This window comes from Hibiscus syriacus, unplaced genomic scaffold (assembly GCF_006381635.1).
Source record: "Hibiscus syriacus cultivar Baekdansim isolate YM2019G1 unplaced genomic scaffold, ASM638163v2 tig00111848_pilon, whole genome shotgun sequence".
Classification (NCBI taxonomy): Eukaryota; Viridiplantae; Streptophyta; class Magnoliopsida; order Malvales; family Malvaceae; genus Hibiscus; species Hibiscus syriacus.
In genome coordinates, this window is record NW_024063201.1 from 4,271,308 (window position 1) to 4,295,115 (window position 23,808).

General features: G+C 35.7%; 1 protein-coding gene, 2 non-coding genes and 1 pseudogene across 3 annotated transcripts; 3 read left to right on the top strand and 1 right to left on the bottom strand.

Annotated features, from left to right (window-relative positions):
• The first annotated feature begins 12,742 nt into the window (after positions 1–12,742).
• LOC120172338 lies at positions 12,743–15,400 on the top strand (annotated as a pseudogene).
• A 3,312-nt stretch (positions 15,401–18,712) lies between these two features.
• Positions 18,713–18,807, top strand: LOC120172379. The gene has a single exon (XR_005520960.1). It is a non-coding gene; the product is annotated as a small nucleolar RNA R41 (small nucleolar RNA).
• Positions 18,808–18,874: 67 nt separating this feature from the next.
• On the top strand, positions 18,875–18,954 carry LOC120172380. The gene has a single exon (XR_005520961.1). It is a non-coding gene; the product is annotated as a small nucleolar RNA Z155 (small nucleolar RNA).
• On the bottom strand, positions 18,883–23,199 carry LOC120172340 (metal tolerance protein C1-like). The gene is made up of 12 exons (XM_039179820.1): positions 22,767–23,199; positions 22,612–22,681; positions 22,387–22,484; positions 22,148–22,287; positions 21,927–22,042; positions 21,398–21,494; positions 20,757–20,841; positions 20,524–20,586; positions 20,242–20,347; positions 19,572–19,717; positions 19,297–19,388; positions 18,883–19,201 (listed from the first exon to the last, which is right to left on the bottom strand). Exons 1-12 carry the CDS (start codon positions 23,136–23,138, stop codon positions 19,081–19,083), a joined length of 1,506 nt encoding a protein of 501 aa, XP_039035751.1. The 5' UTR covers positions 23,139–23,199; the 3' UTR covers positions 18,883–19,080.
• Positions 23,200–23,808: the final 609 nt, after the last annotated feature.

Genomic DNA, 23,808 nt, shown 5'->3' on the forward strand with positions numbered 1-23,808 from the left:
TGGGTCAACGGTCAACGGGTCAACGGGTCGGGTCAACGGGTCGGGTCAACGGGTTGGGTCGGGTCAACTGGTCGGGTAAACGGGTCGGGTAAACGGGTCGGGTCATGACCGGTCAAACCGGTCAACTATTCACTAAAACCGGTCAAACCGGTCATTTAGACTATCCCCACTCGCAGTGGCGGCGCGTGGGGGCGCGTGGGCACTGTTCCGGCAGCGTAAAATTCACAGAAAATTTTCTAAAAATTATTTTGAGCGATTTCGAGTACTTACAAAGCTCGGTTCACAATTTGAACGGCGGAGAGCTCGATTTTGAAACGTCGGAAACTTTGACCGCTTCACCTCCACACGCGCTGCCGCCGCCGGAGAAAAAAGGAGAACATTGGTGAACTCGGAACGGCACAAGGAACACGATGGTGCGGGAGGTGTCGTAAACGGATCATCGGATCGTCGTGAATCGATGATGAAAACCAACTAAAACGAGTTATTACCGACGATACTTCCGACTGAAATTCACGACGAACGGCGATGATTCTCGACGAAAGGTTTGAGGGGGTTTTGTTCCTCGATTGACAACGAACACGATGGTGGTTTCGGCTCGTCGTTTGGAGGTCGGACGGCGAGTAGATCGGAGTTGGAAGTTGGGTCAACGGAAGAGAAAACTGGAAAATTATACATTCTGCAGCACGGGGAGGGGGTTATAAATTCTCTCATAAAGGAAATTGGCTAAACCAAGAGTTTAGTCACTGAACTTCCTACACTTCTTAAACGGTGCTAACTTTGAAATCTTACAATTTAATCCCCGATTCCTTCCAAAAATACCAATTAAATCCACCACTTTATAATTTCTTAAATTAGCCCCTAAATTAGGGTGTACAATTCTCCCCTCCTTATAAGAATTTCGTCCTCGAAATTCATCCATGTTACATAATTGCATAAATGAAACTTCCAACAGTTCTTTCAAATCTATCAATAGCTTTTATAAAAGTACGATTCCTCCACTTATCCTTAACCAGCTGAGCATACATTCTTATCATAAATTTTCCTTATTTCAATAAAAGAATTTAAAATTTTCTCGAGTAATCAATCTCTTCAGAATTCTCCCTCAGTCCAAGTAAATAATCAGAACAACTTTATTCTTGTGAAATCAATTCAGCATTGGATACGTGAATAGGCTCGTAGAGAAGCAACATATCTCAATTTCATTTCCGGAGTCGAGTCAGAAATTCTCAGATGAATAACTCTCACATGGCTCATGAGATACTTTACAGCGTTTAGACAGATGTTACTGGTATTCCTTTTTGTACAAGTATAGCCTTAGCAGATAGAAACTTTGGTTTACTCAATACAGATAGGGACTCAGCCCTGGAGTTCCGGCTCAGAGAGGTACGATTGCAGTCTAGGGGCATGTATTGACCAGACATATTTGACATTCGACGGCCGGTCTATCTTGAAAAATCTTGACTCAAACCATAGCTCTGATACCACTAAATGTAACCCCCCAGACGATGCAGGTAGCCCGATCCGATCCAGGAAGTCACATTAGGGCACCGGAGCGACCCACTGTAAAATAGCGGAAAATTTAAATCTTTTATCCGAACATGTAAACTTATAAAATCATTGTCACTATTTAAAATAAAAACATATTTCCAGACTCGTATATAAATCAAAATACAATACATGCCCCTATTCACATGTACCATACTCTGCTACAAACGCCGGAAAAACTCCCTTACTGAAGTCGATAGCACTGGTACAATTCTTTTAACCTGAAAAGGTGAGTAATAGAGTGAGCTTCAAAAGCTCAGTAATACAAAAATACCAGATGATGCTGAAAAACGTGCAGATACAGATAAACATATTTTCCTATTGGTTCAGATATTTACAGATTTTTATGTTGAGCAAAGATCCTACTGATATTTCAGGTAGTAACGGACAATGAGCTTTCGTTTCAGAGAAATATTTCGGATGACTGAGTTCAGGAGATCAGAATAGGTTTCTAGTGTGTTCCCAAAAAAAAAACCATGTAACTTTTCAGATCTTTTTTGTGTAGGTTCCCAGAACCATACAACCCCGTCACTAACAGTAAGGCCCTGAGCACACAGCCGAGGAACCGGTAAGTAAGGCCCTGAGCACACAGCCGAGGAACCTCCAAGTAATCTTCCTCCAACAATACCCCCAATAAAACATGTTCCGTCCGTAAACGGATATATCAAAAATCAAAACATAATTCAAGTCAAGTACATATCAGAATCCAGGTCATGTATCAGATCAGAATCCATGTCAATATCAAGAATCCAGGTCAGGATCATAATAGAATTCAAGTCGGAAATCAGATAAAATTTTATATGATTAGGGAACACACCAGAGTTTACAGATATTATTCAGAGGTATTGGATAATCTTAACAGGTTAGAGAAACATGAATATTCAGTATACCGATAGGATCGGAATTTAGAATCACTATTTGAAAGAGTTCATTAACTGACAGAATCATCAGTTATTCAGAATGTGAATATCAGGATATTATCTTATTCGGACAGTTTTCAGAAGCTGTACGTAATCAGAAGGGTATTCAGAATCCTTTACATCCATGTCGATTGATCGGATAATCGAACAACTGAGAACGAAGATTCATAACCTTAACATCTATGTCGACTGGTCAATTCATTTTCCTTCTAGGGTATTTACTCTTTAATACCACAAATTCTTGTCCGTAGACCATTTTCGGAATTATCGCTGAATAAATCTTCTAATGACTTTATTTCATTTCCACACTTCCACAATATCATGAAATGTTGACGACTTGATTAATTGTTCATAACCCATTGTAATTGTACACTACGTAAACTCATCAGAGTTTCCAGACTTATCCAAATCACTTACTAAATCCTCAGTCATTGAGGTTACCTATTTCATTTAGCAGTCATCTCCATTCCAGTTACTTCAGAATTTTCCAGAGTAATTCAAAACGTTCCTGAATTTCAGATACATGTTGTACTTCCATCCCATTCAATTTGGTCTTCGTGGTTGATTGTTGAACAAACGTCCAATTCTTAGTACTGAATACAATCTAGAGCTGAGTTGAATACTTCCAAAATTTATCATCGAGCCAAACTTGAGAAGATGAACACATGTTCCAGTAATATCTATGTCATTCAGGTATTGACATAGCTTTAGGGTTGATCTATTCACTTGAATTGTTTTCCATTACCTTTAAAGGATTCCTTAATTAATCCAAGACATTTAATTAATTTAGGCCATAAGGGTATTTGGTAATTTTGATGTTCAGTTTTATTCCATTCATTTCAGAGCTCGAGGATATTCAATCATTCCTGAGCTTGGTGATATTCTTGGGTCATTTCTATTACAGGGGTATTTTGGTCATTTTACAGATTCACGTTATTTCAATCTTTTCCTTCCATCCGATCTTATTATTTAATTCAATCTTATCATTTACTTCAGTCCTTTCGAACAATTCTGATAGCAGAATACCCCCGATAAATTACTCTTCCAGTATTTACTCATTATTCGAATATTTTCAGGTCAAGTGTCTTCTCAGACTTTACAAACGGAATATCATAAATTTTCCTGTACTAAGTCGGGATCTTAACAATTAAATCGTACTTATTCGAGTTAAGTACGAATCCTCTAAGTATTTTCTCATTCAGAGTCATCTCAAACTATTCTACCTTTTAAGGCATTTCCGTAATTTCTTAGCCAGATAAGTTCGATATTAGCTCTTAACGAAAATAATATAATTTAGAGATCCTATGATTAATTGCTTTCTTGAACAATCTCTGATCTTGAAATAATTCCCTTAACACACTTCTAGTATCTTGCATAAACCTTATTGGGGTAAAAAACCGGTTCTCCATAATTTCCAAGTAAAACTAACATTTCTTATGCACATCAATAGTTTTAGCAGATCAATAATTCTTTTCAGATTTATTAATCCACTTCCAGAGACAATTCTTATCATTTTCCAACATAGGGTAATTTCGTAATTTTCCCTAATCGAAATATTCTCTTAATTATCATCTAAGTACCTTTAATGAGATAAATTTAATCTACAATCCATGGTTAATTCTTTTATTACTTAATTCCAGAACTTGTAATTAATTCAAACCGTCCTCCAATTTTTATAATAGTCATCTGAGCTATATTCAGTTATCTACTTCTACCGTATTCGTACCTAGTGTAGATCTTCATTAATTACACATATGAGACTAAACATTTCCATTCATGCATTTATCAATACCAACATGTTCCAAAGCATAAAGAGGTAGTAAAGTTACCTCAATTTCCGTACACTATGATCGACCATAAAAATTCCATTCGAACATCTTGATCTACAATTCAACTTCCAATAATTCCTCAGATACATAAACATAAATATATCAGAAACGAAGCTTAATTACGATAAACGGATCGAAGGGTGATAAATCAGTGAAGACGGCTTACCGGGTTCGAATTTGGCGAAACGGACTTCGGATTCGGATTCAGGACGTCGAAAGCATAAAATATGACTTTTCGGAAATTTGGAATATTCGGTCAAAATCAAAGTCAACGGGTTTGACCGGTAATTTCGAGACCTTCGGGTTTGAATTTCGAAAAACGGACAGCGGAATCAGATTTGGAACGTCGAAAAATGTCAGGATAGGTATACTCGGTCAAAGTCAAAGGTCGTTTAATGCCCGATCAAAGCCGGTCAAAGTTTTGGTCAACAGTGGTCAACGTGGGTCAACGGTCAACGGGTCAACGGGTCGGGTCAACGGGTCGGGTCAACGGGTTGGGTCGGGTCAACTGGTCGGGTAAACGGGTCGGGTAAACGGGTCGGGTCATGACCGGTCAAACCGATCAACTATTCACTAAAACCGGTCAAACCGGTCATTTAGACTATCCCCACTCGCAGTGGCGGCGCGTGGGGGCGCGTGGGCACTGTTCCGGCAGCGTAAAATTCACAGAAAATTTTCTAAAAATTATTTTGAGCGATTTCGAGATACTTACAAAGCTCGGTTCACAATTTTGAACGGCGGAGAGCTCGATTTTGAAACGTCGGAAACTTTGACCGCTTCACCTCCACACGCGCTGCCGCCGCCGGAGAAAAAGGAGAACATTGGTGAACTCGGAACGGCACAAGGAACACGATGGTGCGGGAGGTGTCGTAAACGGATCATCGGATCGTCGTGAATCGATGAAAAACCAACTAAAACGAGTTATTACCGACGATACTTCCGACTGAAATTCACGACGAACGGCGATGATTCTCGACGAAAGGTTTGAGGGGTTTTGTTCCTCGATTGACAACGAACACGATGGTGGTTTCGGCTCGTCGTTTGGAGGTCGGACGGCGAGTAGATCGGAGTTGGAAGTTGGGTCAACGGAAGAGAAAAACTGGAAAATTATACATTCTGCAGCACGGGGAGGGGGTTATAAATTCTCTCATAAAGGAAATTGGCTAAACCAAGAGTTTAGTCACTGAACTTCCTACACTTCTTAAAACGGTCTGCTAACTTTGAAATCTTACAATTTAATCCCCGATTCCTTCCAAAAATACCAATTAAATCCACCACTTTATAATTTCTTAAATTTAGCCCCTAAATTAGGGTGTTACAGTTTACAAGATTGAGCTCACAAGAACAAAATATTTACAAGAGAAAGATGAAATAAGAATGAAAAACTCTTCTCTTGTGTTTGATTGCTTGGATAGTTGTTCTATTACTTCTTCAAGTGTCATTGGCTTGTATTTATAGCTTGGAATGTGTTTGAAGTCATATCTAGCCGTTGAGGATGTTTTGGAGCCGTTTGGGAATGATTTTTCTGCAAAAATAGGCTGCCCAGAATGGGGGGAATCGGTACCCCTTCATAGGGAATCGATACCCCTTCATAATATTCAAATATTATGACCGTTGGGCTGATGAACAGTGAGGGAATCGGTACCCTCAAGGGGGAAATCGTAAATTACTATTCATAAAAACATTTTTGTGCTCAATTTTAAATTAAAAGAACATTGAATTATTTTTATAAATTTTGAATAAATTCAATTAAGTCCAAATACATTTTGTAAATTCAATTCAAGTCCAAAAACCATTTTGCCTTAAATTGTTATATCGAAACATAGTTCAACACAGTGTGTAAGGAAAACAAAAAAACTCATATCCCACATCGGCGAGATATCAAGCAAGGAAATGGTTTATATACACAAACCAACTTTTTAGTCATTGAATGATTTGTGTTGAAATTGTATCTTACACTTAATTTTAGCAAAAATGACACAAATGTCTAAACTAGTGGGGGCCTATGGGTAATTTAGCATATTTTTTTATTTTATTTGGATACTAATTAATAGCTTTACTTTTCAGAATATATTGTTCCTAATTCTTCTCATATGTGAAACACTATAAATACCTTGTAATCCTATTAGGTTTTACATAACTCAAAAAATTCTTTTCCTCTTCTCTTATTTTTGGTGATAGCCTCTAGTAAGTTTTTTTCGTTCGCAATCTCGCAAGTTGTGCTACTGTGCACTGATCATATCGTTGTTGTATCCTAGGAGACAGACGACCAAAACATCTCATGCACCAAGGAGTAGCAGAAATTTTATCTCAAGGAAACTGTGTAGTTGCAGGCCTTAACTTGTATCTAGTTTATTATTCGGGTTCTTTACTCTAAATTATATCTCTTCCATTATTAATAAAATTCTTATTTTATTTTTCTTTGTCTCGGATTGTTATACTATTACATGTAACACCTTAAATTTGATTCGTTTCGAAGATCGACAGACTATAGTATTATACAGGAGAACATAAGTGACTATCTCAATTTTTTTTCTTTTAACAAGACCTCAAACCATTCATTTTAAAATATCATCCATGAAAATCATATATAAAAATTTGAAATAGTTAAGTTGCAAAAGTGAGGAGCTCTCATAATACATCCCAATAATAAAAGTATAATACTTCAAAATAGAGTTATAACTTAATACAAAAAGGGTCTATGAATAATACATGTCCTCTGCAAGACTCAAGATGTACTTTGGTGCCTCAACAAATTTGGATCGTTGATGGACGATAAGCTCATCGAGAAACCTCTTAAGAACTTGCGCACAAAAATTGTAACACCCCAAATTTTGAGCTAGTACTTTCGAGTTACCCGAGAAGTAGATGAACCACATGAAATTCTTAATTAAAGTCATTGGGCTTAATTGGGTTGGAATTGGGTCCAATTAGCCCTAAAAAGATATTTTTGAATGGTAGAATGATGGAGAATGACCAAATGTGCAATTTCATCTTTTTAAAAAGATGAAGGCTTTTATATCTCTTCATCTTCTTATTCTCTTCATTTTTTATTTCTTTCTCATTTTCCCTCTCTTTTCTCTCCAAGCTCCATAAATCAAAAGTAAGTCCTTTGAGTTATTTTCTACCTCTTTTAAGTTTTATTTTCATCCTAAATCCCTCCAACAACATCATTTTTATGAATCAAAGCTTTGGGTTCTTTGTTTGAAAAAAATGGGGGTTTTATCATCCAAGGCTTGGTGGATCGTGTTTGCTAGCTAAAAGAGCTTCATTTCTGGTTTCTAATGTCAAGGTAGTGTATTTCTAATCCTTTGGAGTGTTAAGGCTTTCATACTTATGAAGAATTACTAAGATTTATGTTGTTAAGCATTTTATAGTTTTATACCTGATTCATGTCATAGATGATGAATTTGACGTTAATTATGTGTTTTTACGACACTTTAAGACCCCTAGTAACTTCCTAAAGTATTAACACATGATTAGAAACTAAACTAAAATATTTAGGATGATTTTTGGTATGTCCCGAGCTTAAATAAGACATTTCTAGGTTCGAGTATCGATACTAGATTAACAATATCGATACTAGGTGAACTGGGGTAAAATCTAAGGATTTCACGTAGGGAGTATCGATACTGCTAGGAGAGTATTAATATTGCCCTTATAGTATCGATACTCAGGGTGTGCAATTTTGATACTAAGCCTCATTTTTAGCAACAACAACCATTTTTTGTACTGATACTCATAGGGGTATCGATACTTGACCCTAGGATATCGATACTACAAGTAGAGTATCGATAGTACTAACTTTGAATAGTAATATTTGACTCAATTAAGGCCCTTAAGAGTCATAGATGATTTAAAATGATAGAACTTAGTCTGTGGGGACATATAAGGCCAAAAGGGCTTAGAGACACTCAAAGGAGTGGGTTACAACCAGAGTAACCATAGTAGACGTAATGCATCCAAGTATCTTCAATTGAACACGTAGTGAATATCTAGGAATGAAAGATCGTTGCAAAGAATGTACCAACAATCGATATGACGAAGGAATCAATTTACGAAAAAACGAAGTTACATACTGCAAGAATGTTAACGAATGATGAACGTACAGTTATCCCTCCAATTCAAGAGTAAATTGAGGGAAAGCGTAGTAAAATTGACTAAAGTGTAGTTACCCATTAATGAACCCAAGTCAGGTATTATGATAGTTAGTGTTGCAGGCAACGAACAACAATCACATTAATTTATGTAACGAATGATCAGAGTAGAGCAACTAAATAAACTAACAACAGTAACATATTAATAAACCTTGCATAACGTTCTAGATAAGAGAATGAGCGATATAATAGCTAGTGAAAGGATGAACTAACTTTAGTGTGTCCAGCTATGCTAGGGTGTAGCCAGGCTACCCTAGTTTCCCTAACAGGGTATTTTCAGGGCGTGAGGCACTTCAGGAGCTAACTAGGGCGCAAGGCTCGAAAACTCATGAGGAGTTGGTTAACGATGTTAATGTTTTGTGGCATTTGGGCCCTTAGAGATGTATGTATAGTTGTATCAATCTAATACAACATAATCCTTAAATTTTGGTTTGAAGGTTATATGAGACTAAACCAATGCTTCAGTCGAGCGGGAATTGTACAGATGATATGTGACACTAAGTTCCCCCTCTATGATCTACCTTATGGTTATTTGAGAACTATGGGATCATTTAGCAACTTATTGGAAATTTCACAAATGCTATGTGACACATGGTTTCATCGGTTAACTAGTGCCTGATGACCATGTGAGACTATATACTAGCAATGTTACATTCATATAATGCAACAGAGTTAGTGTTGCATTTAGATAGTGCACAAGAGTGTCAGTTTTGCATTCAGATAATGCGTAGTAGCTACAGTCATTAGGGTTAGAGACCCTTTAGAGGTATACTCATGTGAGGACCTTAGCAGAGGAGTAAGGGAAGCGTGAGACTCCTATTTCATTAACAGAACAGTTGAGCCCTAAATAGGTAGCACTTGATCAAGATCATGCATGTACCTACTTCTTAGTACAACATTTTTATCATTATTATGTTTATGAGACTCATAATATTGCTCTAGATTAGCTATTATACTACTGGGCTTTGTAAGCTCATCATTCAGATATTTTCGTTCGTAGGTTTTTAGCTTGGACCGTTTATGGAACATCGTCACAACATGACTTTCAATATCTCATTTAGAGTAATGTAATGTAACTTTAGTGTGCATATGTATTCATAGAACCTTACTCATGTATTCAGATTTATAACTTAGAGTTTGTATTATTTTGGTTTTAAATTATATGTCACGGAGCTCTAATTTTTTATAAAGTGTTTTTGTAATTGTTATTCATGTTTATTATGATACCATTTAGATTATTTGAAAAGAAAATGAATATGTTTTGAACATCAGGAATTGTCTTGGTAGCCCAATGTGGTACTTTAGGCCCAATCGGGTTTAGGTTGTTACAAAAGCACATTCTGAACACTGAGCTTACAAGCTCATTACCACACTAATAATTGTATTATACTACGTGCAATCATTACATGAGCATGCTAGTAGGAAAGGTATGAACATACAAGAATACTAACATATAAAGCCGAGGTAGGCATCATGATGTGGTCGGAGAGTCTTGCATCTCAGGACACACACCCATATAGCCTACCTATAATACCTTGGGTATTCGAGGTGAGATCCAGAACTACACCGGAAATGTACACCCGGCCAGCTCATCAAAGTCTTGTGGCATATGCGCCTAACCAACAACTAAAGTGCATTGGCACGAGCTGAGATATATCCGGATATTCTAAACATGCAAGATGATCATCATACTACTAGAGTAACTCGGGTTTCATGTCTGTTTCCCGAGCATCACACAATGGTTAGATTTATGCCATATTAGTTCATATTGTATCTAGTTGTAATTGCATTCATTAAATGTTCCCTCTTGTAGTTTTATTTAATGAAGTTCTGGTGTTATTAAACTTTTTCCCAAACCCCTTGGCCAAACTGGGTTTCTTGCCCAATTTAAGACGATGATATCGATACTAAGCCTTTTAGTATCGGTACCCACCCTTGGTGCTGATACCAAAACTGGCTACTGGAATCTAAGAATGCTTGACAATATCGATACCCTTATTTAGGGTATCGATACTTCTGTACTAGGGTATCAATGTCATCCTGAGTATTGATACCAAAATTAGGTTTAATGTTTTGGGAAACTAAACTCAATATCGATACCCTTACTTAGGGTATTGAGACCCCTGCTCTGTATGCTATCGATACCCCCATGAGTATCGATACCAAAACTAGCTACTGGAATTTAAAATTCAAAGATAGTATTGATACCCTAACTTTGGGCATCAATACCCGAAGAATAATATTGATACCCAATGAAAATATCAATACCACAAGCCAAAACCATTGTTTTAGGCTATTTGAAGAATAGTATCAGTGTTGTTCATCTAGTAGCGATAACAGGTCCATAAATGCTCTGTTTTGAGTACAAAAATGATACTCAACTTTCCTCAAAAGTTCTACTAAGGCACCCAACTATTATTTAGATTTTATGTACGTTAAAAGGGGTCATTATAGGCCAATTTTTATGCTAAATAACATCATAAACTAAAATCTGCCATGTATGCACTTATATGTTTCATGAACTTATGCAAACCAACCAAACACATATGGTGATCTATAAGTGGTAAAGATGAGTTAGAAATGTATTAGCTTAAATCCTAGGCTATTGAAAACACTCAACGCTCAACCAAGTGGTTGGTAGCTTCCCATTTCCTTTGTTTTTGAAACTTTCTCCAACTTCACTTACTAATCAAAAGATAAGAAATTGATTTACTCACTCAATTAGGAACTCAGAAGTGAGCACATAACACTTCCTAAGGTTTAAAACCACTAAAAATGAACTAATTTAGTAAGGACATCTAAAACCCCACTTATGGTCACCATAATTAACCTTTGATTTTGTGGGCTTCAAAGGTAGCTCTAAGGATGCTGATTAAGAATCTTACCTTTGTTGATTTGAACTAATGGTGTCGGAGAATAAAACTGACACCTTGAGGAAGTTACAAGAAAGAAGAAGAGAGTGTTTGGACGAAGATGAAGATAAACGTTTGAAAAATGAAAAAGACACAATGACCAGTTTTTTATCCTCTCTCAAGCGGTGTGACCTCACCCTCATTGATGGGGATTCAACCTTTGAAATTTTAAATGGGATATTTATGCCTTTGGTCCTCCTAATTTTGATCTCAACTGAAAAATACATTTTTATTACAAGTTGGGCTCAACCCAAGCCCAATCCAACTCAACTTTGGGTCAAGGCTTCTTACAAGGCTAATGGCCTTATCTAGAACCATCTCGGGTTAGCCTGAAACTACTAATATGAGATTTAGGGCGTTACAAGGTTACTCTGTAAATATTATTAAGGTAAAATGAATTGAGATTGAATGAATAAAGTTATGTTTAGAATTGTTTATTTATTTTTGAAAGTGTTCATATTTCGTTCGTGTTCAGTAAAACTTTTAGTATCATCTTCGTGTTTGTTTATTTAATTTTGAAGGTGGGTGCTAATTCATTTAGTGTTCATAAACATATTCATTTAACGTTTGTCAGTATGTACATTTAATGTTTGTAAATATGTTCGTTTAATGTTTTTGGTAACCAAAACTCTCTTTTTATTCTTTTTATTTGCAAGCTAAAGAAAAATGGTAAAATCAAGTTAGTACTCCTTAATTTCCTTAGACGTCACAGTTTAAATTCTAAAATTTACTTTATATTCGATTTAGTCCTTACCTTCACCAATTTTTAAAATATAAAAAATAAAAGAAAAATGAAAACGGAGTAATCAAGTCTATAAGTGAGCCAATAAACGAGCTTGTTCGTGAACATAAATGAATCGAACACACTTATGTTCATGTATTCGGTTCATTCATATATTAAATTAAAAATCTATTTATACTCATTTATTTAATTTTAATAAGTTAATATAAACAATTGATCGAGGCTATATTGATTTACATCCCTAAATCATGCCTAGAAAACAAAGCAGCAAGCAACCAGATTCATTGATTTTATGTTTGATTAAGAGACAGAAACTCTGGACACTGACTTGTTTTGTCTGGTATCCTACATCGATCGGATGAAAAGAGACAAACAAGATTCGGCACAATTTCAACTTATTATACCATACGCTTCCTAATAATGACATGATAAGCTTCTTTTACATATATATGTTGTCTTAATCGATTATGAAAGCGAGTGGCAATTAGTTTAACAATTAGCAAATTAGAGGGTAATTGCAAGCGGTTGTCCGTTCCAAACTCTAACCCTATTAATATATATATATATATATAAAGCCAAGGAAAAAGGTGTTCCAGTCCAGCTAGTCTTGGAGGCAGCTAGTGCTAGTTCCCTTTGCTTTTCACCAGAAATCAAGGGAGATTATTTTGTCTTCCTCTTTGATACAAAGCAAGCCTGGGTTTTAGCTACTGCACCAACAACACCAGGGTTTTGGAGCTAAGCGAAAAGGGAAAGGGACAAGCTTTGATATTTGTTAACTAAAATGTCGAATATGTCAGGTGATGATGATGGAAGCTTCTCTTCGGGGGAGGAAGTCCAACAGCAGAAACAAGGGCCGCTAAACAACTTTGCAGTTGGCTCTGCTTCAGGACCTTCTGCTGCTGCTTCACACCAAGCAGTCAAGAAGAAAAGGAGTTTACCAGGAACTCCAGGCAAATCATCCCCTTTACATCCTCAATTATGCTTTCTTCTATGCTTCTAAACCTAGTTCAGGATATATATATATATATATATATATACGCAGATAGATAGAAAGAGTGATAGTATCTCTTCACACGGTTTAAAATTTTCTAAATTTTACATATGTTTTGAATTGCTGTGCGAGTGGAAATAAATTATTGATTTTCTTAAATAATTTAAAGTGATTATGGAATAATATTTATTTAAAAAAATTTAGTCAATTAATAACTTTCTGACGCAGCTGTTAAACCCAGATATATATTATATATTAAAAAAAGGAAAAGTTTTGATGAAAAATATAGCTGACGTTGGTTTTTGGTTATGAACCAGGTATTTCAGTTCGATATGTATGGGTTTAAGGTTCGCACGTGCTTCCATAGAAGCATGCAGGTCCAGCTATGAAAACAAAAGAACAACATGAAAAAGAAAGATCAATAGTCAAATTCTATCATTAGTGCTTGTGCTATGAATAAATTTTGGATTTGCTCCTTGTACTATAATTTGGTCAATTTTAGTTCTTGTACTCCTCAAATTTAGAAATTTTAATCTTGATCCAAATTGAAAAACATGAAAACCTATAATTTACACATAATACAAGAACTAAAATCGACCAAATTTGTTATAGATCAAAATAATTGCCAACAACCGTGTGCTGATTGATTGCACTTTTTACTTATCTTTTTTAATTTTGACTGTTTGCTAATTGATTGCACTTTTACCATTGGCTTTTCAGTGTCCAAGTGATCCTACAGAACTTGCTGCAATCTTTTGAGCTAAACGGTTTATAATTTATGTTTGAAAGCAGATCCAAATGCTGAAGTTATTGCACTATCACCAACAACGCTAATGGCCACAAATAGATTTGTATGTGAGATATGCAACAAAGGTTTCCAAAGGGACCAAAACCTACAGTTGCACCGGAGGGGTCACAATCTCCCATGGAAGCTAAAGCAAAGGTCAGCAACCGAGGTCAAGAAACGAGTGTACATATGTCCCGAGCCCACCTGCGTCCACCACAATCCGGCTCGCGCTCTCGGAGATCTCACCGGTATTAAGAAGCATTTCAGCCGTAAACATGGCGAGAAGAAGTGGAAATGCGACAAGTGCTCTAAGAAATATGCTGTGCAATCTGATTGGAAAGCTCATCAGAAGATCTGTGGTACTAGGGAATACAAATGTGATTGTGGAACCATCTTTTCAAGGTTAATTTGTATATATAAATGTATATGTCTATGTGTATATAGTTTATTGAATGCCACTGATTATTCTTTGTGCAGGAGAGATAGCTTCATCACCCACAGGGCATTCTGTGACGCATTAGCTGAAGAAAACAACAAGGTAAACCAGGGCCTAATGAACAACATGGGACCTAACTCGCAAAACCAAATGGCACCCGAGCTTATACCGTCGATGCCGATGAGCAACGGCAATGCAAGTGTGGGAGTACCCGACTTCGGCAACTTAGACCCGAGTTCCCCGCTCAAATCGCTTCCCCAAGAGCTAGTCCCAATGCCGTTTATGTCCATGGACATGGGAGGAGGCATGTTTTCGAGTAGTTCGAGCAGTCAGTTCGGCAGATCAAGAAGCGTTTCCTCCTCCTCGTCTAGTCTACAACTTAGTTCAAATAGTGCGTCCGGACTCAACTACTCTCATGACGGTAAAAAATGGTTGCCCGATCATGTCGGCGACGGCCTTGTTACAGAAAGCAGCACAGATGGGTGCAACTGCAAGCAATAGTATAAACTCTCCTATGATGCAAAAAGGCTTTGCTAGTAGCATGACATGTCCTCAGCAGCAGAACAAATCTTACGATCATCACTTTGCGCCGCAAACGGATCAGTCGAGCATGATGGGGATCAGCCCAATCATGAGCTCGGCAATGAACGATATGGGAATGTTCGCAAACATGTTGGTTAACGGAGCTGATCACCAAAACCAAGGCTTGATGAAGAGCATGGAACAAGAGGATAGTGACAGCTCTAGCTTGTTACAAGGAAGAACTCAGGGACCGGCGATGTTCGGAACGAACAGTGGCGGTGGCGGAAGTAGTAACATGACGACCCTTGATTTCATGGGGATTGGAGGGTCAAGGCCAAACGGCTTGCATGAACAGCAGCATCACCAGCAACAAAGATTGGAACTGGAAGCAATAAGCCAACAACAAAGACTGCCGATGATGAACCCTTTCTCGCAACAGCTCTCTCATGGGGATCCATCCATCGAAAAACCCCTCTGGGAAGTTTAAGAGCTATATAATATAAGCTTTCTTTGTTGCATTTTTAGCTATCGGCTGTCCCTCGAGGATATTCTTTCTCGTCTATGGTCATAATAAATAAGCTGGTGTTTTCTTCTCTAAGGTTCAATCTTTTCTTAAATGATTGAAACAAACAACCGACACCTTTTGGTTTGTAACCTAAGAGGCACCGTTTATCATATATACACTAACAATATTTTGATTGTAATATTTAAATTTCAATATATATATAATATTAATATTTTTTAATAAGAAATTAACCGCTTGAAATAATGTCAATGTACATATAATTAATTTTTTTTAATAATTATTTAAATAAAAAATTAATTATTTGAGATCATACATTGATCATATAAAAAAATGTTAAAATCACAATATAAAAATTCAGACAACGATATGAATAGATCTTATTTCAATGACAAACAAACTAGAAAATGAGATTAAAACTACTAAAAGCCTATAAACTATATGTCAAAGTCGAGCGATGTGAAAACGGTGTTCCCAAATTCAATATGAGAGTCCTAAATAGAAAAGATAAATAGGATAAAATATAAGTGTCTTCTTGATCGATTGATGCGTCGTCAAATCTAATCCTTAAAATAATAAAAAGAGAAAGATAGAAAAAATGTCAAAAAATATATTATTAAGACAGAAAAAATATTCTATAAAGATAGTAATATTAAAAATAATAAATAATAAAAATAAAATAAAAATAAAATATTAATAATCGATAATTAATATAAAGAGCAAAGATGAAAAATAAAAAAGTTTAAGGTGGCGGGAGGAGAGAAACTGTGAATACGTTTAGGGTTGAGTAGTGTTTATATATTTTTTTAAAGGTATTAAGTATTTTTACAATTTACATAATGCTAATATTATCTTAAAGTGTGTTAATTTTATTTATTTTCAATGTTTTTGTGTACTTTAGGAATTTTGAGACAAGTGACACCCTTAATCAAAGTCCGGTTCCGCCCATGCTGCTGATTGTGAGACAGAATAGCTAGGAAAAACATTGCAATTTCGAAATATTTCTACATGTGTTTTTGGATAAATTGAGTAATTTTTTTAATTAATTTAAGATAAATATTATGTAGTATCTATTTAAAGATATTTTTTAATTATTTGACGTTGAATGTTTATACTTTAAGTATAATGGTGTTCGAATTTAGGACTTTAAAGAATAATAAAAACTTTTTTTACTAATAAGATCATTTGATTCGTGCAATAGATAGAATAATTGAATGAACGAATGAGATAAATAATAAAAAAATATTTTTTTATGAAAAATGAATTATTTTTAAGATAAAAAATTAGTTTTGATTATTAGATTCAATTAGTTTAATGATATATAAGTGTATCCTATCTCATATATATATATACATATATTATAACTCATTCATATAGTATAATACTTTTAAATCTTATATTCTTTTATTAGATTAAACTATTTTAATGATTGGGATTAAAAACTTTTAAACTGAAAATAGTATACTTTTTCATTATTATTTTTATTTAATTTCACTCATCTATTATTATTCATTTAATGATCTAAAAAATGTATAAACTTAAATATAAGTATAAACCAAGTTTTGAACATTTTGTCTTAACCCAAAAATTATATACTTAAATTAGACTCGACTATAATTTTTTTTGTATGATACAGAAAAACACAAGACTAGCACAAAAAGGCTTGGTCTCTACCAATTAAATCGATCACCTCATTAGGAGGGATATAGTGAAATACCATAGATATTATGGGTGTGAACGTTTAATGTCAAAAAATTAAGAATTATCTTTGTACATATACTCCCTTACATTTACTAAATTAATAAAAAAAAACTTTATCAGCAACCAAACTAGCCTCACCACAAATGTGGCTTATCTTTGTTTTCTAGTCCCTATTCAAAATCGCACGAATCGAAATCGCCGTAGCACTATCTGTTTCCACCTCGACTTTCTTAAAGTCTAGCTCCCAAACATATGACAAAATATCGTGGATAGCTCACAGTTCTGTTGCCGGCACAGAACAAATACCCAAGCTAGGAGCGAAGTCAAACAGCCAACCACCTCGACTATCTCGCAAGACCCCGTCAGCAACGGCCATATCTCGCAAAGCCCCCACTGTATGTCGATCTATTACTCGACTTGCTGTTTTGACGCCAACACTTTTTATTTTTCTCATTTTTTTTAAGTAGCATACTTTGCACCAGAATATCCTAGCAATCAATGTAATCAGACTGAAACATCAAGTCACATCGACGCTTCCAAATCTTCCAGCAAATAACGGCGAACAGAGTACTCAAGTCTCTCTCATTAACCGCATAGTGGCCATGATTATTCACGTTTCCTGGAATCTATCATCAAGAATCAGTCGATGCGAAACACCAAGGGCGAACGGGCAACGACGGAACGCATGAGTCATATATTCATCCTCATTCTGACATAAAGTCACTGGGCAGAGGTAGCTTGTATGGCGCCGATATGTAAGCAATCTTCCATGAAGAGATAACCAAAGAAAACCCTTATTCAACGAGGTATATTAAGCCTCCAAACTACCTTCCAAGACTCGGCAGTGACAGTTTGTGAAGTGGGGGATAAAGCTTTATAAGCCGATTTGAACGTGAAAGTGTGGTTTGCCTCCCATCGTCATCCTAGGTGAGGAAAGCTGGTTGCAGCAATCCGAATACAAGTTTGCTCCGGAACACACGCTGACAGCTTATTCCAATCCCAAGAATCGGGGCTGTTAACATTGAGCACACCGCTGTCCTGTAGGTTGACAAGGAACGTTATACAAACAATGATCAAAATGAATTTTATTTGGTCAAAAATCAGGTCAACATAAATAAGGATTTAATTAACAAATCTAAAAATTAGAAAAAAATTCTAAAAATGTGAGTAATTTTTTTCTTATCTCTTCAACCCATTCAATTAAATTTAATATAGTTGTGAGCATTAACCTCTAATTTAATGATTAACTTTCAAACAATTAATATGAATTAAGCGGTAAAAAATTATTATTATTTCTTAAAATCCCAGGTTAATCGCACTCATTTACTATTATTTCTTAACTTTAAATTTAATTGTCGTGCTACCCTAAATTTTACAAAATAAGAAAGAGTCTGGTGGAATAATAAAAACACCAAAAGCCCAAACGCAATGAGCCATCTGCCGACTTCGAGAGTATCGTCCACCACAGGGGTGGAATCGTAATAAGGATTTGAAGCCCTAAACCCTATTTTATAAAAATTTTCTATATTTATAGCCAACTCTGCAGCTGAAGCCAATGCTTCGAATTCCTTTCATTTCCTTTTTCTCTGTTTTCTTGTGTCTTGCAATGAAGCTTTTGATTTTTTTTTCTGTTGGTTTCAATAAGATTAGAAGGCTGTGATGTTTGAAACCTACCTATTTCATGAAGGGTTTTCATAGCCCTCTCTTGATTAGAGAATCACCAATGGATCCTTGAGCCTTCTTCTTTCCTAAACTCTACGCATTTTGTTTTTTATTTAATTACAAAAGTACTGATATATGATTCAGAGCCTTTGAGATGATGATATTCTTTTCTGAAATAAAATATAATGTAGACTAAAAGATATCAGACTACAATTATCTGATCATTTGGCTCTTAATTTCGTATCCCTTCTCCTTTTTATTCATGTGAAATCAACTATACCTACAGAAAATAGAGAAAGAAGGGGATGTAACTTAAGTCATATGTTAAAAAAGAGGAATATTTGAATTCATGTTTAAACATATTTGAACTGTGGAATTGGGCGTCCTAGTCTCAGCTGAACATTGACATGAACAATGTTTGAAGCTGCCTTCCTTATCTCCTTCTCTGCTTCCTTTGCTGCGTCCATGGCTTCACTGCATTTACCCAAATAATTGGGGCATTGAATTTGAATGTCAATGCTAAAGTCTATAAAAATCACTATCGGTAGAACAAAGAGGAAGCTAGTTACCGAATTGTAATCTCCGGCGGCATGGTACCCTCTACTTCGAGTAACATTTTCCCTTGCAACGTGTGCCTGGTGATGCGCTCCACCGTGAATTTCTGCAAACATTCATATATGCTTCAAGAAACACAAGGTTGACGAATAGAAAGTGTAGAACCCGGTTATGACTCGATGTGTGTTTGCAATGGCATTTCGCCTTGCTACTTGGGCGCTTAAAATCTCTATCTACGGCATGGCTATTTATAGCTGGGTTTAAACTCTGAACAAAATGAGAAGATTACCTCTGAGAACTTTGATGAGAGAATGCCAGAAACAATTGCTTCAACATTTTCTTCCCTGGTAGAAATATTACCATTCTGTTCTGTGATCGTCTCCAAACATTCTTTCTGGTCCATCACATCAGGGGAGAACTCTATATATGCAGGGTCTACAATTTTGAAATGGAAAAAGAAAAGTGGTCTTAAGCAAACAGTGTTTTTATCTCTACTGGGATGTCAGTTATCTATGCCAGAATGCAAAACAAAATGTTAAATTAAATACTGAACTCCATTGGGTGCATGAGCAGAAGCCGAGAAATAATTGTACCCAGATTGAATTATTAGCAAGATCAGCTACAGTCGCCACCAAACCTAAGGAGAAGGTTGACTTGAGAAAGCCCTTAAGCTTTCTCCAAGAAAAAAAAACACCCTTTTTTAAGGTGGCGTTCGATGGAACCCCCATGCTAAACTGTAGACAAAAGAATATATGGAAGTCCGAAACAATGGAATCACCATGCCAGAATAAACTATCCACATGAGGCATGTGGTTACCTTAACGGAAAGTTGTTTACTTAATCCTCCCTTCATTTTGTTCTCTCCCTTTAATAGTTAATAACCACTAGTCCCAAATTACAGTACTCATCTTAGTTTGTTCATACTAACTGATTTAGGGATGAAGAATCATGTAATGTACCTATGTGTATGAAAACTTCAGTGACTTCAGGGTGAGATTTATGAATTTGATGACGAACATTTTCACCGATGCCATGTGCAGCACTAACACTAGAAAAAGGATCAACCTGCAGGTCAAAAATAAGAAAATTACAAAGGGCATCAGGAAAATCACAAATACACAGTTTTATAGTCGAATAAAAAGACACCATATACGTGATTTTGCAAAAGTGGGGCAATATTATACTTTCCAAACCCACTTTGCAATTTTCACAGGCAGTAAAAAGATATACTAAAAACTCACCATAATGTGTACATCAAGGTACAGATTTGAACCAGCTCTCCTTCCTCTCATGCGATGGCATCCCTACAAACAGTTTTGGAAGTAATTAATGAAGATTGCCAAGACAGCAAAAAAAGAACTGAGTGAATTTCTGGGTGCGAATGAAATATGGAGTCTATTCACTACTAAGTTTTATTTTACATTTAGAGCTGTATCTGCTGTTCATTAACAGTTACACAAGTAAATTTTGTTACCTTGACTCCTTTAACTTCTTGAATTGTTTGCTTTATGGGCTTTAATTGTTCAGCAGGAATTGCAGCATCAACAAGTTCAAGGACACTACAAAGTTGGCCAAAAAGAAAATGTCAATTCTGAACATGCCATTGCTGTCTATAGCTGTATCATCTCTAACACTAAAAACAAAGCTTCAATATTTGGTAGGTGTTGTCGGCATGCTTCCAATGAAACAATGAACCTATTAAAGACTACAAACATGAAATGAGAAGCCAAGCGTTTGCCACAACTCTACCAATATCATCAGCATTTAGTAACACAAATGTATAAAACAGAGAAAACTATGCCTCAAGGAAACACAATTAAAACAGCTGACATAAGAATCTAATCAAGCAAGAAAATATTAACCTGATAATATGAACCTCTAACCAAAACACAGGTATTGAAGAAAAACAAATGCAGAGATTTTAGACATTATGCCTATTTTTACAGTGAAATTTTAGACCTTAAAAGCATCACAGTATGATTGACAATTTCCAAACTGATTCCAGTACATCTTAAATTGCTGCGATCACTTGGGAAGTTTACAGTTCTAAAATAACACCATAGCAAAGCAAACAATAAAAGAGATGAGCATATATAACGACAACAGACAATTTACCTCTGGTATCCAGTTTCCAGCCCAGCTTTTAGAATCATTCCTGAGACAACCAGTCCCGCAAGAGGATCTAAAATCTTCACTCCAAGAATAGAGCCTCCTAGATTATGATGGACAAGGCATAAGATAAGGTCAACGAGTGTCTGCTTAAATACAATTCAAGCAGATCCAAATAAAGAGACTTAAACATTCAAAGGAGATAAAACCAGTTTAGCATGTATAAATCAAGTACAGTGAATTTCCATTTCACTTGCATAAGTACATCAACCACCCCCACCTCCCAAAACAGAGAGATTTTCAAGGTAAAAGGGGTGTAAAGGATGTTATATATATTTTAAAATTTTAGTTTTACATATAAGATACAATAATCAAGCAATCAGAAAAATTTTAACCAAGAAAAAATATATTGTCATAATTAGCACAACTTGATTCCACGAAGTTAATTAAACTAGAAATCAAGGATTTAATTTCGCATTGCTTACGAAGCTCATACAGGAAAAATAAAACAAACCAGCCATAAAAGAAGTCTTACCAACCCCTAAAAGTGCAACTACAGATGAAATTGCATCTGCACGGTGATGCCATGCATTTGCTTTCATAAGTCCACTGCCTTGCCTTTCCCCGGCTCTTTTTGTTATCCGATAAAGCCTGCATGTTAACATATAGAAATTAATACCAGAAGAAGCAATCACACATGCAAACAATAAGTTATAAAAAGCGAAAGTGAAATAGGCCAAAAGAGAAGCTCAATACCCTTCTTTAACAACTATTGCTACAATGGTCATATTCAAAGCTAGTAAAGGGTGATCCATATCAATCCCATGATGATGATGGCTACGCCCGTGAACCAATGAATGACTTTGAACAGCTTCAGGAGAAGTGGACAGTAACCCCTGTAATGTCCAATCCAATTTCAATTCAAATGCAATCCCATTTTACTCTTATCCTCTTTGATTCATGGGATATAGGTAGAAATAAATAAGTGGACATACAATTAGGAGCTCTATAGCATGCCAAGCAATTCCACTAGCAGTAGCCAAAAGCATACAAGAAATTCCCAGAGCACCAAGAGTTTCAAACTTACCATGTCCTGAGAATAAAACAAGGAAAATTAATAAACCTAATAAATAAATAAACTCTTACAAGCATAACATTCATAACTATGATCAAAATTAAGGGGAAAACTGGAGTAGCATGTAGGTACAATCATAAATAACCATAAGGGTGTTCTTTGTCCTTGGGAACATTTGCAGCTTTGAATGACCATAAAGCAACCCCACTAAGAACCTACAAATTAAAAAAAAATCAAAATCAAATTGCTTGTCTTCCAAGTTTGAACAAACAAAACCTCCTAAAGACTAAATGTTTTTACCACGTCAGAAATCGAATGTGCGGCGTCGGCGATGATGGCGGTGCTTCCGGATAAATACCCGGTCAAAGCTTTACTAGTAGCTAAACCGATATCCGCTCCCAGACCCAACCGAAATATCTTTTCTCCTTCCTTGGTCAAATTATGGTGGTAGTGATGATGATGATCATGGTGATCGAGAGAATGACCCAAATGCCACCTTCTGGGAATGTTGTAAATAGGATTATCGGAGAAAATCTGAGGGTAAATTAGGAAATGGGGATCGAGGGACTGAATCATAATGGAGTTTGGGTGCTGAAGATTTCTGGGAGAAGAGAGTTTTCTTGAGAGATATGATCTGAAGGTGGGATTTAGATGTTGGAGCCTGAATCTCATTCTTCGTTTCTCTGTGTTTTATGCTCCAGAATTGTTATGAGAAAAATCGAATTTCCAGAAAATGTTTGTTATTATAGAGGATAGAGGAATATGCTCTGCTGCTTTTGAGTGGAAAGATAAACCCTTCTCGAATCGAACTTCATTAACAGATCTTGATGATTACTATTACTATTTTCCAGCGTTTGGTGGACGCAGACTCGGTGCGTTTTGTAGGCTGTCCTCACGGCCCACTTTAATGCTTTCATTAATTTCGGTGTTCTATGCTCAAATACGATTCTGGTCCCCTCAATTTTACTCAAATTTATAATTTAATCTCTATATTTTGTTTTGATATAATCTAATATTTTAATTTTAAAATCCATCCAAATAATTCACGCCTTTGATTCCTTTTAACATCTCACCTATAATTATTTATCAATAAAATTTTATAATATACTAGTTTTTTACCATCCATTTTGATTTATTATTTGGAGTCATGAGTCATTAGAAGAATATCCAATATTGGATGTAAGTATTCAATTGAGTAAAAAAAATTCGAGTAATTCACAAGTACTATTTTATAATTTAAAGTTTATTTGAATTTTTTTTAGTTGGATTATTCGACTTTTTATTTAAATTTAGTTGTAAAATATTTATAATATTATACTATGATCAATTTACATCAACAACT